This window comes from Fundulus heteroclitus, chromosome 5, assembly GCF_011125445.2.
Source record: "Fundulus heteroclitus isolate FHET01 chromosome 5, MU-UCD_Fhet_4.1, whole genome shotgun sequence".
In the NCBI taxonomy this organism is placed as follows: domain Eukaryota; kingdom Metazoa; phylum Chordata; class Actinopteri; order Cyprinodontiformes; family Fundulidae; genus Fundulus; species Fundulus heteroclitus.
In genome coordinates this window covers 7,607,270-7,628,400 of record NC_046365.1, presented here as the reverse complement: position 1 = coordinate 7,628,400, position 21,131 = coordinate 7,607,270, and the positions used below count along the sequence as shown (strand labels likewise).

The following is a 21,131-nucleotide window of genomic DNA, read 5'->3' as shown; positions in this document are numbered from 1 at the left end:
TTGGGATTTTGGCTTTTAATTCTGCTGCCACGGACGATGGAAAGAGCTTTTCTCAGACCGCGGTCTAGTTAAGCGGCATCTGCACATGATTTGTAAACCACTTGGTTTAGCATCTTTCCTTTTAATCAGAGACTTTTAAACACAGCGACGGTCAAAGGGGACTTGTTAACATAGAGAAAAAAAACTACTCAGGGAGGAATTATTTCCCCATGAAATCATAAGAGTGGAGGATGAAACGTAAAAAACTGACAGGTCTGTGGACACACAGGCGGTCAGAGGAGATTCCAGAGAGGCCTGAATCATGTGGGCATCTCACCAGTGGCCTGTGGGAGGTATGAAGTATATGCAGCAGTGCACCCTGGAGTCTGGGATCCTTTTCTTCCTGTTGATGTTGATTTCCTCCTGCAGGTAGGCTTCGTACTGGTCATTGATGAACTTCATAATGGGCTGCCAGCTGAAATGGGAGTTTAAAAACGAACCGTTTAGTTGACAAGAATGAAACACGGCAAATGATGTTTTTCATACCATGCTTTGCAAAGCTATTCGAACCTTTTGAACATTTCAGAATGTTGCAATCAAAAACTTCCATAAAAGTTATTGAGATTCAAGGGATAGACCGACAACAAAAGGTTTTGTAAAATGGAAGGAACAAAATAAATGGTTTAGTAACAAGTAAATATAGTCCACCTGTGTGCAATTAACTCTCAGTATAGATCAAGGTGGTCTGTGAAGGCCTCAGAGGTTTGTTGGAGAACATTAGTGAACAAACCGCATCACGAAGACCGATGAGCCCAGCAGACAGGTCAGGGAGGAAATTGTGGAGGAGTTTGAAGCAAAGGTTGGGTTTTAAAGCAATCCCCAAACTTCTGAACATCTCAGAGAACTGCTCCTTCCAGCATGTCAATTTACATCAACAGTAAAAAGTTCAGACTTATTTTTATCACCATCTCTGGGAACTCCTTAAAGACAGTTGGAAAAACATTTCAGGGGACTATCCTCATGAAGCTCTGAGAGGGAAGGCCAAGAGTGACCAAAGCAGTAGTCAAATACAAAGAGGGGTATTTAGAAAAAGCTAAAATATACACAATGTTTTGAGTTATTTCACTATTTTGTGTTTGATACATAATTCTACATACTTTTGAGTCACAGTTTTGATATATTCACTATGTGTCTGCAATGTAGAAAGTCATACAAATAAGGAAAAGCCATTGACTGACAAAGGTGAGTCCAAACCTTTGACTGGTAGTATAAAAGTACGGGTCCGCGTTAATGAAGAGATCAATAAAGATAAACACAGGGCAAAGCGGAAACAGGCTTGAGACTGAGGCAGAGCTTCATCTTCTAGAAGAAGACCACCTCTAAGAGCTACAACCGGATGGCTGAGATTAAACATATTTATGTAGCAGAGTGGCTCAGTCATTACTTTGTCGGTCTGCAATTAAATAATCTGAGGTTTGAGGTTGCAGGATGTTGAAAAAAACTTAAGAGATATACATTTTTGTTGCAAGTAATTGAACCATATGTCCCCAAAGAAAGGTCACCTGACATAAAACATTGCTGTCTATTGGCCTGAGTACAGATTTGTACAAATTGTACAAAGACTAATCTATGCATTGAATACTCATTTATGCACTCAAAAGATCACTATTTATTTTCAAGAAATCACTAATATTCCACATTTCACTGACTGGATGTGAATCTGATTATTCAGAATGTGTCTTTATAGTCAACTGTATAAAACTATTAAAGTCATAAAGACAAAAATGAAAAGATTGTGTTGTCTTTATGTTGTTGAACAGTTTTTTTGTAGAACGTCTGCTGGCAAACCAACCATATTTCCCTCCTTTTTAACTATTATGTGTAATATTGTGTTTAATAAAGGAAAAGAAAGAAGTTCTCCATTCATAAGAAACAATATTTTTATGTATCCTGGGTGTCTGGATCACGTGATGGATGGATGTCTGAGAAGTTTAATTTTAATGGACCATCTTAGACCTGACATGCAGCGATGAGTAACCGTACACAGTCACGGAGGCAGCCGACTTCACTCACCAGTTTTCATTGTTGATTTGATCTCCAAAACCAGGCGTGTCAATGACTGTCAGCTTCATCCTCACTCCTTTCTCCTCAATATCTAACGGAAAAGAATTTCCTTGTTAATGAACAATTACTTTGGTGAAAACACAATAATTCATACTGGGACACACACACACACACACACACACACACACACACACACACACACACACAGCATAAGTAATAGCACCATGTGTGCGCAGTGTAAATGATGTGGGCTGTTAAACTTGAATATAGGCCAACCGTGACTGATGGATTTAATCTCGACCGTCTTGGGGATCCTCTCCTCCGGGTTGGACTGCACCGATTTATTACGGCTCACCTTGGATTTGAACAGTGTGTTCATCAAGGTGGACTTCCCCAGTCCGCTTTGCCCTAAAAAAATAAATGAGTAAAAAAATCACACATACACACAAGTCATGATCATTTTTGTTTCTCCTTGACAGAGATTTAAATGCATTACCTTAAATTAAGCTTTCTGTTTATTTAAGCAAAAGGAGGCAACACCATATGGACATGACATTAGACCTGACTTAGGAGGGATTGTGTGTGTGTGTGTGTGTGTGTGTGTGTGTGTGTGTGTGTGTGTGTGTGTGTGTGTGTGTGTGTGTGTGTGTGTGTGTGTGTGTGTGTGTGTATTTGGGAGGATGAGCAAAGCAGGAAACTGCAGGGTCAGATGAGCAACCTGTGGGGGCTTGGAGGACAGATGTATTCAACAGACCACACACACACACAAGAAGTTTCAGCTAGCAAGGGACGGCTCCCACTGAGTAGCATCTACAGTGATGTGTGCTGATCATGGCTGTCTTTGTGATACAGTGTAAACTCTACAGAAAATCCACATGTTGAAAGGAAAAAGAGAGGCACTTTAAAACAGTTCAGTTTTTTGTTAACATAATCAACATATATATATGCATTATATTAGTATATTAGTTAATATATTTATATTATTATTGTGGTTAGACATTTACGCTTAAGGATCTTTTATGATTATAAAACAACAAATAAAAAGGAGAGCAAAACCTTATTTCAACATCACAGACAATGATACAGGCGTTAAAAGTCCTTTTCAAAATAAGGTTTGCACTTGTGAAATAAATGTAAATATTGTTACCATAGGAACAGAGCAAGCATAATTGATGAGCAGCAGAGATCCAAAATACTTCCAAACAACGTCCTTGAACTTGGGATGTCTAGATCCCATCCCAGGTTTTGGGTCGATGTGCCAATTCAAGTTTTTTTAAATAATCAATATCAATTCTCCTCACAAAACTCAACTCCTTATTTTCTTTATCTTTGAAACTGGATTTTTTTTTTTATAACAATCTAATCTTACTGTATTTTTTTACCCATTTGAATGACATCCATGGTGAAAGCAAAGATTACATCGGGGCCTTTGGTTCAGTATAAGATTTGTACAGCAGGCAGCCGAAACAGTCTTTAAGATTTATAACGTACAACAGAAAGTAAGAAGCTTACGAACATCTTAAAAAGCCTTTTTATACAAGTTTTGTCGACAGACAATTTATTTTGAACAGCACTGAAATATATCACCGACCAAACTCCCAACAAGTCATATCAAAAAACAGCAAAAAATGCTAACATTAGCCTAACATTAGCCTAGCACAAGCCTGTTTGCCTGTTTGACAAGTAATATAAGTTTACTGAAGACTGAACCTGACTACATGGTCTGACTTTTATATACATTTTTAGAAGCTACTAAATCTAAGTCTTGGTGTTCTGCTGAGACATTAGAGTGTCTTTAACCAATCCAATAGTGTGCTTAAGTAGCATAGTGGCCTGCAAACTGTGGCTCCAGAACAACATTTGGCTTTTTAGACCCTCCACCGTGGCTCTCATTGCTTTGGCCAAAAATACTAATGACGTTTTTTTGTTGTTGTTTTTTTTTAAGCTTAAACTTTGATAGGAACATTCATGCAATAAATGTATAGCATTAATTTAACATTAAACACTGCGTGACAACTTAATCCCATGTGCCCAACCATATATTCACAAAATGTTTACTCTGTGCAACACAAACCCCATTAATGGTGTGACTTGAGCCTTTTTGGGCTGCCCCTGCTGCTCCATGGCAGATTTGTGTCCTGGGTGATGAGCCATATTGCCTCTATTGAAAACTGCCACTGTGCTAAGCACTGAGAGAATATAATAAATATACCGTTTTTTTTTATGTGGTGCAAAATCATACGTTAGGAATTTACTTCATCTTTGTTTGACATTAACTTTTACACAAACTCTGCGCTTCATCTCCCTATTTCCTGCTCTCTGTCATCAGGCCCTGTGGGAGTCAACCGTCACGTGGCGCTTTGCCAAGCTTGTAGGTCTTCTGTTCCACCCAGGGAGACACTTGCTCTTTTACACCAACTTCACATTCTGGCCACTCAGTGAATTCATCCTCCAGCACATGTTCACATTTTCGTCGTCTCTGTCACAGACGCGCACTTGAGCATTTTAGCTGAGGTCAGCCAGCTGAAGGGGAGGCATTATGAAAACGCTTTGTCTGAATGCCAGGAGACTGCAGGGGGGTCTGCACAGCTGTTCTAACCTTTAACGACTCCTTTAGATTCTCAAAAACTTTTGTTTCTGTCATCTATTATCTGTGCATTCTTCATGCGACCTTTAACACTGGGACCTGGAAATCAGCGATTAACAGAGCGGGATTTACACCATACCAAGCATCTGCACGTAACGAAGCAAAGGAAATGAGTAATTGTTCCCAGAATTTCACGGACGAATCACAAATTGCAAGTCAGTACCAGTCCGTCCGCTAGAACCTGGACTCCAACGACGAACACAAGTGTTTGCCAATAAATGGTCCGAGGAATCTGAGACAGTTACTGCTCACTCTATAAGAATTTAACGTGAAATCACAAGTTATACACCGTTCTTTTTCCACCACTGAGTGCTGTGTGAAACATATTTTCAGCAGTTACTCAATATTTTATTTCACTACACGGGTTTCAATTTTCCTTGAGGTGTCGGTGGGCTGCAAGTCCATACATGTGAGCTGTTTACGGGGTTGTGCAGTTTGCAAGTAACACACACGGGGAGCTGAAATCTGTCAAAAGTGTTGTTTAAATTAATTACTTTCATGTCACCAACTAAAGTTTTTGTGTGGGGTCAGTAAAAATAATAAAAACAGCATCATTTTTGATCAGATCAGAAGTATTATAAATGGCCCTAGAGAGTTCTGGTTGTCTTTACTGCATCACAGGCTCTCTTTATTCCTCAGCATCAATGCTTTTCCCTTGAAAAACTCAGTTTATGTTTTAGATCCTTCTTTGTCATGCAAGGAGATTCCTTTTGGAAGCTGAGCTGATGTTGCACCAACATGTAAGCACAAACTGCTCCCCTCCGGGCCTTTCACATCAAGCTAATTGCATTCTACAGAAACTGTCAATGTCAATGTCAACAAACACAAAACATAAACTAAACTTCATTGTGATGTTGCCAAGGCACTCATTCTATGCCCTGCATGTTTTAGATGCATCTCTGCTCCACCACATCTGAATCAAACGATTGCATGACCTCCTCAGCAGCTGAGAAGGGCTGCAAAGACCTGCTAATCACCCATTTATGCAGGACAGTGGGTCCCGTTCTGCGCATTATCAGCAGAACTTTCCAAGCTGATTGGGTGAAGCTGTATCTAGTGCCTGCCTATCAAAGGTTGATTTCAGCCAGTTATGGTATGAAATCAAAGATTTCTCAAGCAGCAGGCGGCAATGAGAAACCACAAAAAGTTACACTGGTAAAGGCGAGCTGATTTGAAAAGTGACGCTCATGACGTGGATTCTGACAAAACAGATGTGATAGCATCAGCTACGCGTGCGTCCTCCTGCGCTGCCATGTTTATGTTGGTTTGGCTGTGGGCTCGGCACTTCTTGCTTTTGTCACAGCTGTATGTTCCACCTTAAACCTTAATACTACTACTGATTAGCCCGACCCGTTTTGGGTCTAACGGTTGAGACTAGAGCGGGTTCTCAAGTGTTTTGGAACGAACAAATGCCGCGAGAGCTCCGCTTGCAGGCAAGGTTTTGTTACTGCCGTTTTTAGCACCATCATGTGTTTTACCACACTGTCTGCCACAAAAGTCAAAAGTCAGTTTGAGAAAGACAGTGAGTTTCAGGTGCTATTTAAAAAAAAAAAAAAAAATCAATTTCTCCAGGCTTTAGTCCAACCTAGGGTTTATTGAGTGTGCCTGATCGGTTTTATCCTTAGAGGACCTCCAGGAAATGATGACGACTTGTTAGAAGATACCAGAGAGGGCCATTAATGTTAAAATTAGGGCCTCATAACTGAGTGGGTCAAAAGGTTTATCAACTTAATATTATGCAGATAGGCATACCACCATAGAGAAAACCCATCATATTGCCCATTGTCTTAATACAGCTAATGTTACTGGGCTAGGCACAGCGCCCAGCGCCCAGCAAAAGTATCCATGACACGTTCTGTTGCTTTCCAGCCACAGCTCTGATTCATTTTGTCAAGATTTGATCTGATGGACCAGCATGACTCAGCGCCTAACGGTGAAATGGAAGCACAATGCTACGTGGTTGTCAGCACCTTTCAAATGAAATAACAGAAAAACTGCAGCATGCCTCTGTATTCAGCAGAGGTGGTTAGTGACTAGTTACATTACTTGAGTAGCTTTTGAGTAAAATTTACTTTTAGGAGTAGCTTTACTGCACTGTACTTTTAGCTGAGTCATTATTACTCAAGTATCACTACTCTTACTTGAGTAACATTTCTGGCTGCTCTACCCACAGAGTAACTTCTTATTTGTACACAAGCTTTGCTATTTTAATGTTATTTTCTACCTGCTGAGCTCATTGAGCCATTTGGAGGTCAAATGAACATAAACAGTAGATATTGTCATTGGAAGTACTTTGCACAGTTCCAACATACTGTATATACATTAACTGCTGTAAGTATTGCTTTCAAGTTTAGTGTTATTAAGAAGTGGTTTAGAAAAGTTTCTTCTGTCTGAATTTGTTATTTTTGTATTTTTTTACTATAGAATGCCAGAATTTGCTCATAACCTTATATTTTTGCCAGTCCGATTACATCATTTTTAGATATCAAATCATCAGCTGTTATGATTAGTTACTTAGTACTCGAGTAGCCTTCTACTTTTTTACCTTTAAGTAACTACTTGGCTGATTACTTTTTACTTTTCCTTGAATAAAAATATGTTAAAGTAGTGCTACTCTATTCTTGGCTACTCTACCCACCTCTGGTATTCAGTACCCTTTACTCTGACACCCTGAAATAAAGTCCAGCAAAAAGAATGTGTCTTTAAAGGACGTCAAATTAGTTTTATACTTTAATCTCAGTGAGAAACATGGTTGCACTGTGAAGGCCTTCAAGGTTTGTAAAGAATGTAACTAAACAAACAGCATTAGGACCATGAGGTAATTTTACGAGGTATTGTATAGGTAAGGAGTATGAAAATGCTTTTAGTTCAAAATGCTATAAAAACCATTATTACATGATGTTCCTGAGGTAAAATTCTGGACACAGCTCTTCTATTGTCACCGACAACAGAACCTGTAGGTACCCAGATTAAAGACAAACAATTTGGACTGATAGAAGCAGCCAGAGTGTTCTTTGCCTATGTTCACAGGCAGAGGTCTGTTGCTGAGAATTAACGTGAACGGAAGTAAACACAGGCTTGATGGAGCAGCCCGATTCATAATGTGTTGCTCGCCGTCATAGCCAGTAGAAGAGCAGCAACAGATGCCAGCTCTTCTACTTGTCAGCCTAATCGCCGTCATTATGCCATTCTCAGTGCGACAGCTTCCTCTTATCAACTCAAACTGCTTTGTTTGTTTCTAACACCAGAAATAGGCAAACAAAGATATCATCAGGAGGAAGGTGCCACACTGGCCAGCTCAATAAAAAAACAATTAAAAAAATAAAAACTTTCGAAACACAAACATAATTTTAGATCCGTTTCCTGTAATGCCGAGATGCAGACACAATAAAATTTTATAAAATCTAGATCTAGTAGAGCCTAGTTCAGTCAGTAATTACATTATTAGCTAAACTGAACAAAAGCACCAATATTTGTTACATTTAGCGTCGTATCAAAGAGACGCCCCGTCAAAACTTTGAGTCTGACTTCTGATCTCTGGGTTTTGCAAAGGTTTGACTTGCTTTTAGCAATTTTAGTGAATTCTGACTCATTTTTAAGAACCAGAATATAAGATTAGCTTTGTGACGTCAGGCTGAATTAAAGAAAAGTTGCTACAACACAACGTTAGTATTTCAAAATAAAGACATTTTTTTTTATGAAGTTTACATTTAAGATTATTTTTAGAATTTTATATTATCAATTAACCCGGTTGCCGCCGCAAGGATAACCAAATCAGCAGTCTCCATGTGTATACCGTGGTGAATAGGCATAGACAGTTTTAAAAAGACAACATTTTCCATAAGAACTGACTGTTCCTATAATTTATGTTTGGATTGGAGCTGCACATCGCTCAGCCTTCGTCAATCTCATTTTGCTGCTAACGTGGAAGTGTGAGCTGTTTGGAAAGTCATGCTATAGAAGCTAAAGGGACCTCCCATTAGTGTCATGAAAATAGCACTTTTTTCAAAGTGCAATGGACAGATAGGAGTGTCAAGAAAGTGCAGTCGAGGTAATTATGCCTATAGCAAGGCTAATTTATCACTTAATATTAGCTTGTTAAACTGACATTGTTACTATCCAAAAGACCATAACAGCAATTGGCAACTTTTACTACATTTAGTGGCTGTTTGCTCTATATTTCGCTGCAATATTGCACCACTGTTTACATTTGTTAAGACAATCTTTTAAAATGATGGATCACTACTTGTGACGATAGTTGAAATTAATAGTTGATTTTTTTGCAATATCTGCAGCTGAAAAAAGTCATTTCACAAGTTATTAACTTACTGACATAAGTAAATTAACCAGACCAACTTTAAATAGAATGATTTCCAACAAACACACTTGTTCTCTCAAGTGTGTCAAAATCACACAGAGCAGTTTGGCTGTAAGGCGTTCAATCTTACTGTTATCTTCTGAAAGCTTTGCTCTCTCTCGTTGTCTCAAAGCCTAAATAAACTGCTGACATGTCTTCACATTTTGTAAAAAAAAAAAAATAAATAAATAAATAAATAAATAAAAAGTATACAGTTTCGTTTTGAATGGTTTCCATTTCCTTCCTCTGACTTTATCTTAATCCCCCTGCTGATGCTGAAAATGTCTAACTTTGAGTCCCATACAATTTCTTTGTGCATCTCTTCTCTGCGAGGTTCATGTTTACAAGTTCATATCAAATAATTTCATCTTAATCTTACCCACAACCATGAGGTTGAGCTCAAAGCCTTGCTTCATGGCCTTCCTCCTCATCTGCTCCAGGATGGCATCGATACCCACGTAGCTGAAGTCCCCTCCATGGCTCTTCTCCCCCTTGCCTTGGGGGCTGGGATGGTGGGGCTTGGCAGACTCAGACATGTTGCTGTGGCTCAGGCTGACCTCTGACCCTGAGGTAAAGGCAAAAAGAAACAGAGGATCTTTTTCACTGAGCACAATATTTAATCAATTAGCTTAAAACGGGCAGTAATAAAACCCAAAGGAAACTGTTCCGGCTGTAGATACAAGTGAAACTGAAGTTAACAGCAACTGCAAGGGCGAAGGTGTTTGAAGATACTCTTCTAAGCACTTGATTTCCTGTGTGAAACAGGGTACCACACTTAAGCTCATATTTCCATATTATTAGTTATTAAAGTGATAACTTCAATTGAACTTCAAACTACATCAAAATCATGACACCATCCTTTTCACTTAGCTGCAATGCAACAGTAAGCCATACATATTTTTAAACCAATAGATACAGAAATGTGAATTCAAGTGAAAAACTCAAGCCATGTTTTGCATGATTATAAACCGCCAAGACAAACCAGATAAAACGTGATTTGTACACGAAGTTGCTACTGCAAATCAGAGCTTACCTCAGTTCGGGGGAGGACTGCTTGTTAGAAAACGAAAAAACAGTCTGCCAAGGCAACGCTGCAACAAGCAAACTAAAACCTGCTGCAGCTCTGCCAAAGTGTGCTAGTGCGTGCTTGCAAAAGTCAATTCACTCTCCTCGCGCTGGAGGAGGAGACATCAGTTTCCTGTGCTCTAACAGAAAGTTTTGGTAGTGTCTGTCTGAGGTTAGAAGTCACAGGCATGACAAACCACAGACACATACCCAAAGCTGAATCGGGGCTTACATTCAGATTATAGTCAGTTTACATGTGACTACCTTCACTTCTAGTGGTTCACAAAATCCTATAGGGTAAGATTTAGTTTGAAGAGTTGTAGTGGACAACTACAAGCTTTACTTCTAGATCTATTGTGGAATGTATTTGTATATCTTTTCAAAACAGCTCAGTTTAAGTGAGTTTGGAAGAGAAGCACCTTCCTACAGCAAAATGATCTCTCGTCACAGATTCTGAGCTAGCTTTAGGTCTGTGCTGCGCAAATCCAAAACATGACGACTCTTTGGTCTAAACCATTCAACACATCATGACTCTTTAGTGTAAAGCAAATTCAGAGCCATAAATTCTATTAAGGCTCTGGTTGCTTTTTTGGGGTTGTTGTACTGCTGGAAGATTAACTCTCATCCCAGTCTCAAATTCACCATTGCCTCTAACACTCTTTCTTATCTGCGCAGTTTTTAGCTACATTTATTTTCCCAAACCACTCTCGCTGGTTTCTCTGTCCTTTCTAAAGACAAGTACCACCACAGGCTAATGCTGCCACAGCTACATTTCATGGAGTGACATGCTGTGTTAGCCTCCCTCCACATATACAGTATGGCTGCATTTAAAAGAGCAATAAGTAGGACATTTACTTTAAATTCAACCTAAATCATTCTCATTGTCACCCGGGATGGAAGTAACATTCCCTTTAAACACTTGGTCCTCTCCATCAACAATGTCTTAGTCAAGTTTTCCTCCTTTCAAAATTAGAGGTTTGGTGCGGAACTACTTCAGTGCAGTGTGTAGCCCGTGTTTACTTCCTGGTTCCTCAGCCAATCATATGAGAGCTCCCAGGGTTCCCAAAACAGAGCGCAGCATTTGGTATTTTATCTCGGCATGGAAGCCAGTAAGAGAAGCGGACTAGAAATAGAAGAGAATACACCACCGTACACCTATCCTGTGTGAGTAAAATTCAGTTTGGTTTCACAGCAGCAACGGACCGTTGAGGATAGGACATAGGCTGTTGTCAGTGGCAGGCTGTTGTGTAAGTGTTGTTCCGATTTGAAACACTAGGTGTCATTATTACTTATTGCTCCTTTAAGCAAAAAAGCCAAATACCTGCTTCACGGGTTTGCTGTGTTCTCCACATGGCTTGTGGCAAACTTTCAATGTTCACTCAACATTTCTTCTCGCCACTCGTCCACTGAGGCTAGATTTGTAGAGTTCAAAGCTAACAGCTTTATAGTCAATAGATTGTTTCACCCGAGTTGTGGATAGCTCCTCCAAAGTTATCATGGGTATGTTGACTACCTGTCAGTTTAGGTGACCATGTCTTGGTAGGCGTTTGATGAGTTTGTACCGTACTCTTTCCATTTTCAGATAATGCACTGAACGTAGCTCTCTGAGATGTTCAAAACACTGGATATTGTTTTATAACTTAACCCTGCTTTAAACTTATCCACACCTTCATCCCTCGCACGTCTGCTCTGTTTCTCGGTATAGACTTTATTTATAGGTGTCCGTAGAGCCAGTAGAGCCCAAAATACATGCCACACCTAACAGAATGACATTTAAAAAAAGTAATATCTAAAACTCATGCATAATCTTTCTGTATCTTTACAAATATGCACACTTTTCTGTCTGTCCTTCAAATTAAACCCAAATACACTGCCCTGATGTTTCGGGCCTAAGCTGACTAAAAGTGAAAAGGTTTGAGTGGTAGGTTAAATTTTGCAAGGCATTGCCCAAGCAGTGTTCCTGAGGAGCGTTCATAACGGCCACTTGATGCAGCCCCTTGTAGCACTGGGGGTGTTTTTTAGGGCTTTTCTTACTGGGGACTAATAATAGATTTCTAAAGACTATGTTCAACTGTCTCCTCATCAAACAGCATAAATCTACACATGTCCTGTGATCATAGACTCGTCTACATCAGACATCGACATGGATTTCAAATGAGTACCTTTGAAACGCTTCTTCATCTCTTCCAAGACTCACAGCAAAACTAGTGTTTAGAGTATAAAGAAGAGTGCCACACCTTCAGAAGTCTCTTTAAGTCCTTCTAAATTTCTTTAACTCCTAAATTTCATTGGTTTGACAGTCTAATGGTTGGCTGAGGAGATGCAGTTTGATACCATACATTGCTCACCTACAACTTGAGAGCCTCGCTCAGTCTGTAACTAATCGCTGTAGAAGATTTCTTTCCGCCTTCTCAAGATGCAATTTCCCTTGTAGGACATTAATTCAATTTAAAAAAAGCAAACATGACATGCCTGGAAGACTGTAATCTATAATGTAACGCTAACCTTTTGTTAGCGCTGCGTTACAGTGTGCACAGGTTGATTTAGAGCAGCAGTGCTGTCCTTAAGGAACCCAAGGCACGTCTTGGATTTCATACAATACTCCTAAGGTATTTGGATCAGTTCATCTTCAGCTTGTAAATGTTTCCATGCAGTGTCACGAGGCATCATTGGCTAACCCTGCACATCCACTGCCTCGGATTGAACTGGAAAGGCATTGGAAGCGTCTTGAACGATGAATGATGCATATTAGCTCTAATGACTTACTACGGGTCTCTAGCCAGGCTGCTGTCTGGGCTCCGAATAACAGACATACTTTAGCAGAGGCAAAACAAAAGCACAGGCGTGGTGACAGCTGCTCTTCTGATTCAAAATTCACTTCCCCTTGTGCGGCGGGCAACTATTGCTTTCAGATGCTATAACTTTTCCAAGGAATGGCAACCTTTCGTGTCAACCTACCTTTAAAAACATACTTTATATTGAATGTTTGTGTAAGAGGTTCCTTCATCAAATCAGCGTTACAACGTTATGGTATTGATGTAGGCCAATGAAAACTACAGTTCCCATTAAATTCGACTTCTCAGACAACCGTAACAAACCTACAGATCATGATAGGCTTGCAGCGTCAGTTAAATCTAATTAACCATAGCTTAAAAGTATCAAAAGGAAAGCAGAATAAAGCTGTGCTGAGTAGGTACTAGTGGAAAAGGAGCCATTGCTTGATTACCACGGCAAATACCTTAATAACTGTAACTAGTAGGCATGGGCCAGTTATGCCAAAAAATTATATTTTTTATAGTTATAGTAACTTTATGTGATGTAGTACAAATTCCTATGGATAAGATGCCTTAGAGAAAGCAGCGATGACCCAAAACGTCTCTCCTCATCTTGTTGCTGTGCATTGCTGGTAAACTGGCTGAAAGACAGCATCTACAATTTTCCTTGCTGACAAAGAAATACATTCGGTTACAGTCATGTGGTTTAAGCAAAAGGGCCTTCAACCATCACTTATATTAATTATACGCTGTTTTAAAAGGTGGCTTACACCCACCAGGCCAGTGGTCAGTAGCTGCCTCTGTTAAAGTTCTCTTGGTGTGTTGTTCATAATTTCATGTTTTTTGACTTTGGAAAGTGCCTTGAGATGACATGTTTCATGAATTGGCGCTATATAAATAAAATTGAATTGAATTGAGTTTTCCAGGTGGATCCCACTGGTAGGAAATCCCCAGTCTGGACCAGAACCTGATGAGGGATCTTCTAGGCTAGGGACGCTTTGGCATCCAGTATAATGACCTGGAGACTATCACTGAGGAGCAGGGTGTTTGGGGTTCCCGCCTGAATCTGTAGACCCTGTGATGGATGGATGTTTTAAAACCACACATGGGGAAAGCTATGAGCGGCATGCCTGCCAACCAGCTGAGGGCCAGCTACACAAAAGGCGAAAACATTCTAAAAAACGCTTCATATTATGTGCAATGTTTCATATTTTTGCTTAGGTCTATGTATGAAAATCCAAATAATAAATATGATTGGCAACATTACAGCTGCATTAATCATTATATGATTATTACAAATGCTACATATAAATACAGATCAATGACAGACAATAACAACACTAAGAATTTGATACTATTTTTTTTCACCTCACAAAACACAAAAGGAAAAATTTAGGGATTAGCTGGTTTTAGTGCTTTGTTTGATGAATGAATGGGATGAGTTCAAGATTTTTCTTCGCATGAATGGATAAATCCCATCAAAGAGATTAGTCCAGACTCTGGCCGTTTATTTTTAAATGTTGGCAGTCATGAGCTGGGCTTTCAGGTTTTAAATCGCTCATATTACGGATGGCGAAGTTTGCTTACAGAGCTGCACGAAAACATTTCACGACACATCTTCATGCTTCATAAAAAGGAGTTCCTGCTGTGTGCTTTATCTTGGTTTCCTGTTTGTCACTGAGGACCTCACGGCAGAAAAACCACAAACTTTACATCCGCAGCAAAACGGCTTATAGAAGTCAGCAGCTGAACACGGCATTCAGCTTAATTCCTGCTTGAAGAGGCACCTAGAGCAACAGGTTTACTGAAGTAATGTTTAGTGGTTCTTGAAACATTTTCCCCCTATGGTCAAACAAATTTGGAGGCAGTAGTAAGGAATTGAAAGATGTGGTAACCTGCTGCCTTAACTCTGGCTGGCATTGTGTTTTCTGTTCTTGTCTGTGGTCGACGTTGTCTGAAATGCGTATAGATAGGTGCTGTGACAAAAAAAATTCCCCAAGGGGACAAATTAAATCCAAATCCAGTTGCTAATACTTTTAGTATTTTGTGATAGGTAGAAATCACAATCATCTGCCCACTGAATGTGACATCATGCATCACTAGTTATGTTTTACCCAAATTTTTACCATTGCTGCAACTACATTGTTCTTAACTATACAATAATACCCGTTTCTGCAGTAAAAAACTCTTTTGGTTATTAGATTGTAACTTACATTCATTGTTTTTCAGTAGTTCTGTGATACATTACCAAAAGGTAACAAAAAATAAAAACTTTGGTAAGTACTGGCAATCAAAGCACAGCGCCTTTCACAAGTATTAACCACTCTTGGGATTTTTTATGTTTTGTAGCCTCACAACCTGGAATTAAAAGATTTTTTTGAGAATTTGCACCATTTCATTGACAGAACATGCATATAAAAATTCAGCTTGCATAACTGTTCATAGTGGACTTTGTGGACAACGGCCTTTGACTAGGCCGTACCAGAACACTAACATGTTTCCTATTAAACGACCCAAGCGTCGCTTTAGCAGTCTGCTTCGGGTCATTGTCCCGCCTGAAGGTGAACCCCCGTCCCAGTCTCAGATCACAGGCAGACTGACAGGTTCTGCTCAAAAATATCTCTCTATTTAGTGGCATCCATCTTTCCCTCGACTCAGACCAGTTTCCCAGTCCCCGGTTTCCTCCATGCTTCACTTCTGAGGATGGTGTTCTGGGGGTGATAGGATGTGTTGGGTTTGCGCCACACATTTTTCCCTTGGTGTCAAAAAAGTTCATCTTTACTCCCATCTGACCAGAGTACATTTGGGGACTTTCCCACATACCTTCTTATTTTTAACAAGACAAGTAGAATATCTTTACTAGCCACTCTTCCTTAAGGCCCAGCTCTATGGAGTGTATGGCTTACTGTGGTCCAATGGACAGATATTCTAATCTCTGCAACTCCTTCAGGGTTACCTTTGCTCTCTGCACTGCCTCTCTCATTAATGCCATCCTGGCTCAGTCTGTGAGTTCTGGTGGGCGGCAGGTTTGTTGTGGTACCATTAGATGGTGCTCAAGGGAATATCTTTTGAGAACCCTCCATCCTGACTTGTACTACTCGACAACGTTGTCCCCGACTTGTCTGAAGAGCTCCCTGGTCTTCACGGTGCGTTGCCTTAGTGGTGCAGCAGCCTCTGGGGCCTTTCAGAAAATGTGTGTTTATGCTGAAAGATCATCTACCACTTAGATTGCACAAAGGTGGACTTCATGTCGTTAGTTATGCAACTTTTGAAAGTAATTGGTTGCACCAGATCTTGTTAGAGGAGGACAATTTTCTTTGTTTTTTTTCCCTATCTCATCATATGTCAAGTTAGACTATTTAGCGTAGATCCATCAGATAAAATGAGACTAAAAAACATGTAAATGACAGGTTGGAATTTAACGAAATATTTAAAAAGCCAAGGAGGGTGGCACTGTACTTGGTTAGAGCAAGAGTTATTTTATAACAGCATTCATTTGTTGGAGAAAAGAATAGCTCTGCTTGGTTGCCTAGGTGAAGACATCATGGACACCATGTTGCAACCCATCCCACCAGATGTCACAGCAGGTTCCATCTGGTCCATACGCATGGCAAGAATGTGCACCAGTAAAATGTGAGGATAATTACAGTCAGCTCAGGTTTGACCTCCTGTGAGTAGAGTATTGGCAAATTTAGTCACCTTCTGACAAACACAGATGCAATGTGGTGATCTGAATTTTTACAAAATGTAGATTTACCCCAGGTTTGTATCTAAATCTAGATTTAAGACCGCACACTTTGAATAATTACTGGGACAGATTAAATCATCTGGTGAACCAGACTCCAGACTGCGAGAGGCCAAACCACATTTCCTAGATCTTTTTTAAAAGTTAAATTATTTTTCCTGATCTTCAGCCAGATTAATTTCTTTTAATGTGCATCATGAACTCTGGGTTTATTGTGAAATGTTACTTATGACTTTTTCATACATATTTAAAATATTTATATAGTATTTTACTTGTCCTTTAAATTTTTTGTCTTTTTCCATGTTTATATGAAGCCAAACTGAAAGCCTTGCAGAAGTAATTCCACTATACCAAACCTTGTGTGTGAGCACAAAAGGCAGATTATCCGATCAACCATCCATGTCTTTACACGGGTTTAGTTTAAACGCTGAGGTTATTTTTGCCAAACCTCTGCTTCAGAGTCCTTTTAATGGAGCTGTATGGAACATAGAGGACCTCTGCAACACCTTACCCCACCACATGCTTTCAATGCTGGTCAACTCGCTGAAAGGAGACTTCCAATTTTGTATTTTCACTACACAAAATACAAAATTGGATGGTTCTAAATATTTCCAGTCACACAAAAAAAATGCAGCCACCCATCATGCGTAAAGTCAAAAAGAAGACCACCTTATCGCTGTTTTTATTTATTTATTTATTTTTTAGCTAAACTAGCTTTTAAACTGCAGTTGACAAGCTATGAACCAGCCAGCATGTAAAACAGCTTACTGCATCCCGGCTACCTGAGCATATAGCCTGACTAATTAACAAGCGGACATCCGCTTCTTCTACTTTTGTTTCTTACACACTGCTTTTTCAGAAGAAATACAGACACTAGGAGTACTCACTTCGAAATGAAAGCCTTTTTTTTTTAAAAGCAGGACAACAATTTGCTCTGGATGTTTCGTCTTTGCACAATTAAATGGAACTGCATTGAAAAATGATGTGAGTTGTATTTTTTATGTACGCTGTACAGTAAGTCAACAACAAGAAAATGAAAGCAGTTTGTGATTCTGGTGTCCATCTACAGTGGTCATTAGACAGATACACCCCCCTAAGGGCAATTTAAGAGAGACCAATTAACCTAACAGTCATGCTTTTTTGGAGTGGGAGATGGAGCGGAAGTACCTTGAGAGAACCCACGCATGCGCAGCGAGAACATTGCTACCAATGGGATCATTTTGGATCCCTATTGGATCATATATTGGATCTTTTCGTGTTAAATTTGTGTTGAATACCATTAAACTAGTGTGTTTTTATTTGATTTTATCATACCATGAGAATACCAGCCCATTCCTATATTTAGGGAAACAGTACAGCTTGCAAGGAGCACTGTACTATAATGAATATCACTGCCAGACCAAGCTTATGTAAGAGTTGGGTTTGGCAATCAGCAATGTAAATGTCTTATAAAATAAAATTACAACAAATTAATTCATTGCTACTGGTCAATAATCCCTGCAGATCCGTTTCAGCGACGATGACAAGCCATAATACGTTTAAACAAATTCTAAACGGCACGCCGGTTAACATTATGGCAGAGCTTCTGGCTGAGATGAACTGTATGAGCCTCTCATTTCTTCTCAGCAGTCTTTTAGTCAGACGTTTGCTTACACTCTGCAAGGTTCTAACACTGGGCCAGCCAAACGTCTGAAAGCAAGGCTGTTTTTCCATGGCAACTTCTCCGTCAGGCACATTCATGGAAGTCATGTTTGGCCATTTCACACCATTTGATTTTATATAAATGTGATATATATTTATATAAATGATCTAAATTCTTACATTCACACACTGGCACTGTAAGGCATTAGAGGGGCGCGACGGCTCTAAAAGAAAAGGTCATTTTCAGAAAGGTCTCAGGAATGCCACCCGGCACTGTCACTTGTGATGGCCTTTGGAGAATGTAACCCTTGGCCTTATGTGGAGCAGAGCAGATGGTGTTGCAGTGCTGAAAATGCAACTCCCAGCAGCAGAGCTTCAGGAGGAGCAGACTTGTCTCAGAACACCCCTAAAAAAACGGGGGGGGGGGGGGGAAATGTGAGGAGACAAAGAGACGGGTCATCACATGAGGGGATCACTGAGATAAGGAGCACTGCCAGAGATAAGTGTTAAAATACCAGAAACAAGCTGACAGAGCACAGCTGGGATCGATGGCTGTAAGTGGAGACTGAGAACATTTTTTAAATAATGCCAAATCCAACACAGCAGGGAAGACACTGTTCTGCTCGGTGCCATTGTGAGAGCCCGACGACCACAGCTATAACTCAAAGCTGGAACATTTCTGAGAAACATGGAAGTAAAACTAGGAGGGTCCCACCGCAGGAGCAGCTAGCAGCTGCAGCAGGGGATGGGGTATAGGGTAAAGGACAAACAGAGCCCATAGCGCCGTAAATCTGGAAGCCACTAATCACTGAGTGGTGAAGGGGCCGACTGGTTCAGATACTTTCATTCTGAATGTGACTAAGCAATTCACGAGGAAATGAGAAGCATTTCACAGCCGAGAGCCGACTTTGGTATCACAAGACCCGAGTCCTTCCACAGATCAGATGATTTACATGTCAGAAAATAGTTTGTGTTTAGGAAGCTAAGGCTTTATTCTCTCACTTAGGGGTCTCACAGAGAGTACACTTTCCTTTTTAAATCTAAAAGTTTAACTAACAGTAGATATACATCCCGCCTTTGCGTACATTTAACTTTTCTGGTCAGCAAGCAACTTTAAGCGAATAATTAAGAAATGCACAAATCAGAGATTTTGTGAACATGTGACCTGCTGACACTAACCATAGCTGGCCCATTTTTTCTGAAGAGCTCTAAATAAGATAGACCAGTTCGTATTTTTCTATTTGTAAAACTGAAAGTGTAACAGTACCAACAATAAAATGGCCACAGTAAAATAAAATGAATAAAACAGCTCAATGTCACAGGGCTCTTTGCTTGAGTCACTCAAATTCTAAAAAAGCAGTAAAATCCTTCAGGTTAAAAAAAAAAGAATAAATCCTCTGTGTATGTGAGAGACATCAGTCAGTGTTGCACAGCTCTGCAGTTAAACAGGATTTCAGTGTTACTCCAAACAGAGTTGTAATTATTACAAAGTTTACAACTCAAAGCTTAGTCTTTAACTTCTCATATTATTGTTTAGCAAGACTGAAATATTGCCAACATTTCCAGATGTAGCATGTTCCATTGTACAGGACTCTAGGAGGTCTCTAGAAAACCTTTTGAGACACAAAAAGTTATATTTCCAAAACACCTAATCAGAAATAATAGTTCTCAGGATGTAACCCGGTCATTTAAATCAAGAGGCGGACTCGTTCAAATTTAAAAACAGCCATGGGAGATTTTTCTACATGCCAGAACCATTTCTTTGATTCCCAGTCATAATTCCAGAAACAGAATCTGACAAGTAATCTATAATTACTTAATCACACTGCCAAAGCGCTGAGGAAGAGACCACCGCAACTGGACCTCCCCCAGCGCCGACAAGCTGTCAGCCCTGAAAGAACATGACAAGTCCGACTTCCTCCCAGCCATGACATACATGTAGAGCAGAAAATTCTCGCTCTCTCTCTCTCCTGTGGGCATCCACAGAGATAATCAGAGCAAGACATGTCTGCAGAAATGTGCAGAATGAACCAAAGAACAACAAAATCATCTCACTGCAGCAGAGCAAGTACTATGCTAAGTGCGTAATATAAAAGTATCCATGCGATGCAGAAAGGAAGCCCCAGAACTTTAGAAGAAGCCGTAACGTGCAAAACAGCATTTGCGGAGCGTCACTTTGTTCACAGTTAAACATGTTCACACCTCGCCTCTCTGCAGCTCGGCTGCCTGCAGGCAAATTCTCAGGCCAGAAACAGCTAAAGTGTCACGATCGTCCAACAAAACAGCAACTAAACAGTGTCAGCGCTTACAGAGGTGAACATACCAATTCAAGATTTAAGGTTTCAACTATGGAAGTGTGCTAGCTACACAGTGTACAGTTTCTAAAACATCCGTGTGTGGAGTGGGGTTAAAAGGAATATGAGGTCGTTACCTTCAGGAGCCTGGTCCTCAAATATCAAGGTGATGTTGTAATCACTCGTGGTTTAATTTACTCTTTGGCAACAGCTTAATCTGATTAGAAACGCTTTAAACAAAGCAAGGCACTTTTATTTATGTGAAGCACTGCTTTAGATGGGAAATCCATAATATCTAGTATGGCTTAGTTGCAGCGCTGATGGCAGAATGTCTGCTGGGTAAAATGCAAGTTCATTCACGAACAAAGCAGCCTTTGTTTGGAAAGTGGCAGTTTTGCGACGCAAGTGTTTTCTGAAGGAATCCTCGACATTAGACGTTAAAGTCAAGCCCCATCGTCAGTCATGTTGTCCGTTAGGTTGACTAAAACAGGGTGGTCACCGTTTGTTAACCGGTGAGGCAATGGGTGAGACGTGGTTTGCGCATCCTTCCATCTGGAGCGTCTGA

The 21,131-nt window shown here is 40.0% G+C and overlaps 1 protein-coding gene across 8 annotated transcripts in view; it reads right to left on the bottom strand.

Moving 5' to 3' along the window:
* sept9b (septin 9b) overlaps window positions 1–21,131 on the bottom strand; it is a 113,412-nt gene that overhangs the window by 9,062 nt on the left and 83,219 nt on the right. For 7 of the 8 annotated variants that reach the window (XM_036136793.1, XM_036136794.1, XM_036136792.1 and 4 more), the window contains 4 exons: window positions 9,427–9,612; window positions 2,320–2,451; window positions 2,053–2,134; window positions 317–454 (listed from right to left, as the gene is read on the bottom strand). In XM_036136793.1, coding sequence (XP_035992686.1) covers window positions 317–454; window positions 2,053–2,134; window positions 2,320–2,451; window positions 9,427–9,612 — 538 coding nt within the window. Of the gene's footprint in view, window positions 1–316; window positions 455–2,052; window positions 2,135–2,319; window positions 2,452–9,426; window positions 9,613–10,080; window positions 10,147–21,131 lie in introns of those variants that run through there. The other variant, XM_036136800.1, reaches the window with a different exon arrangement.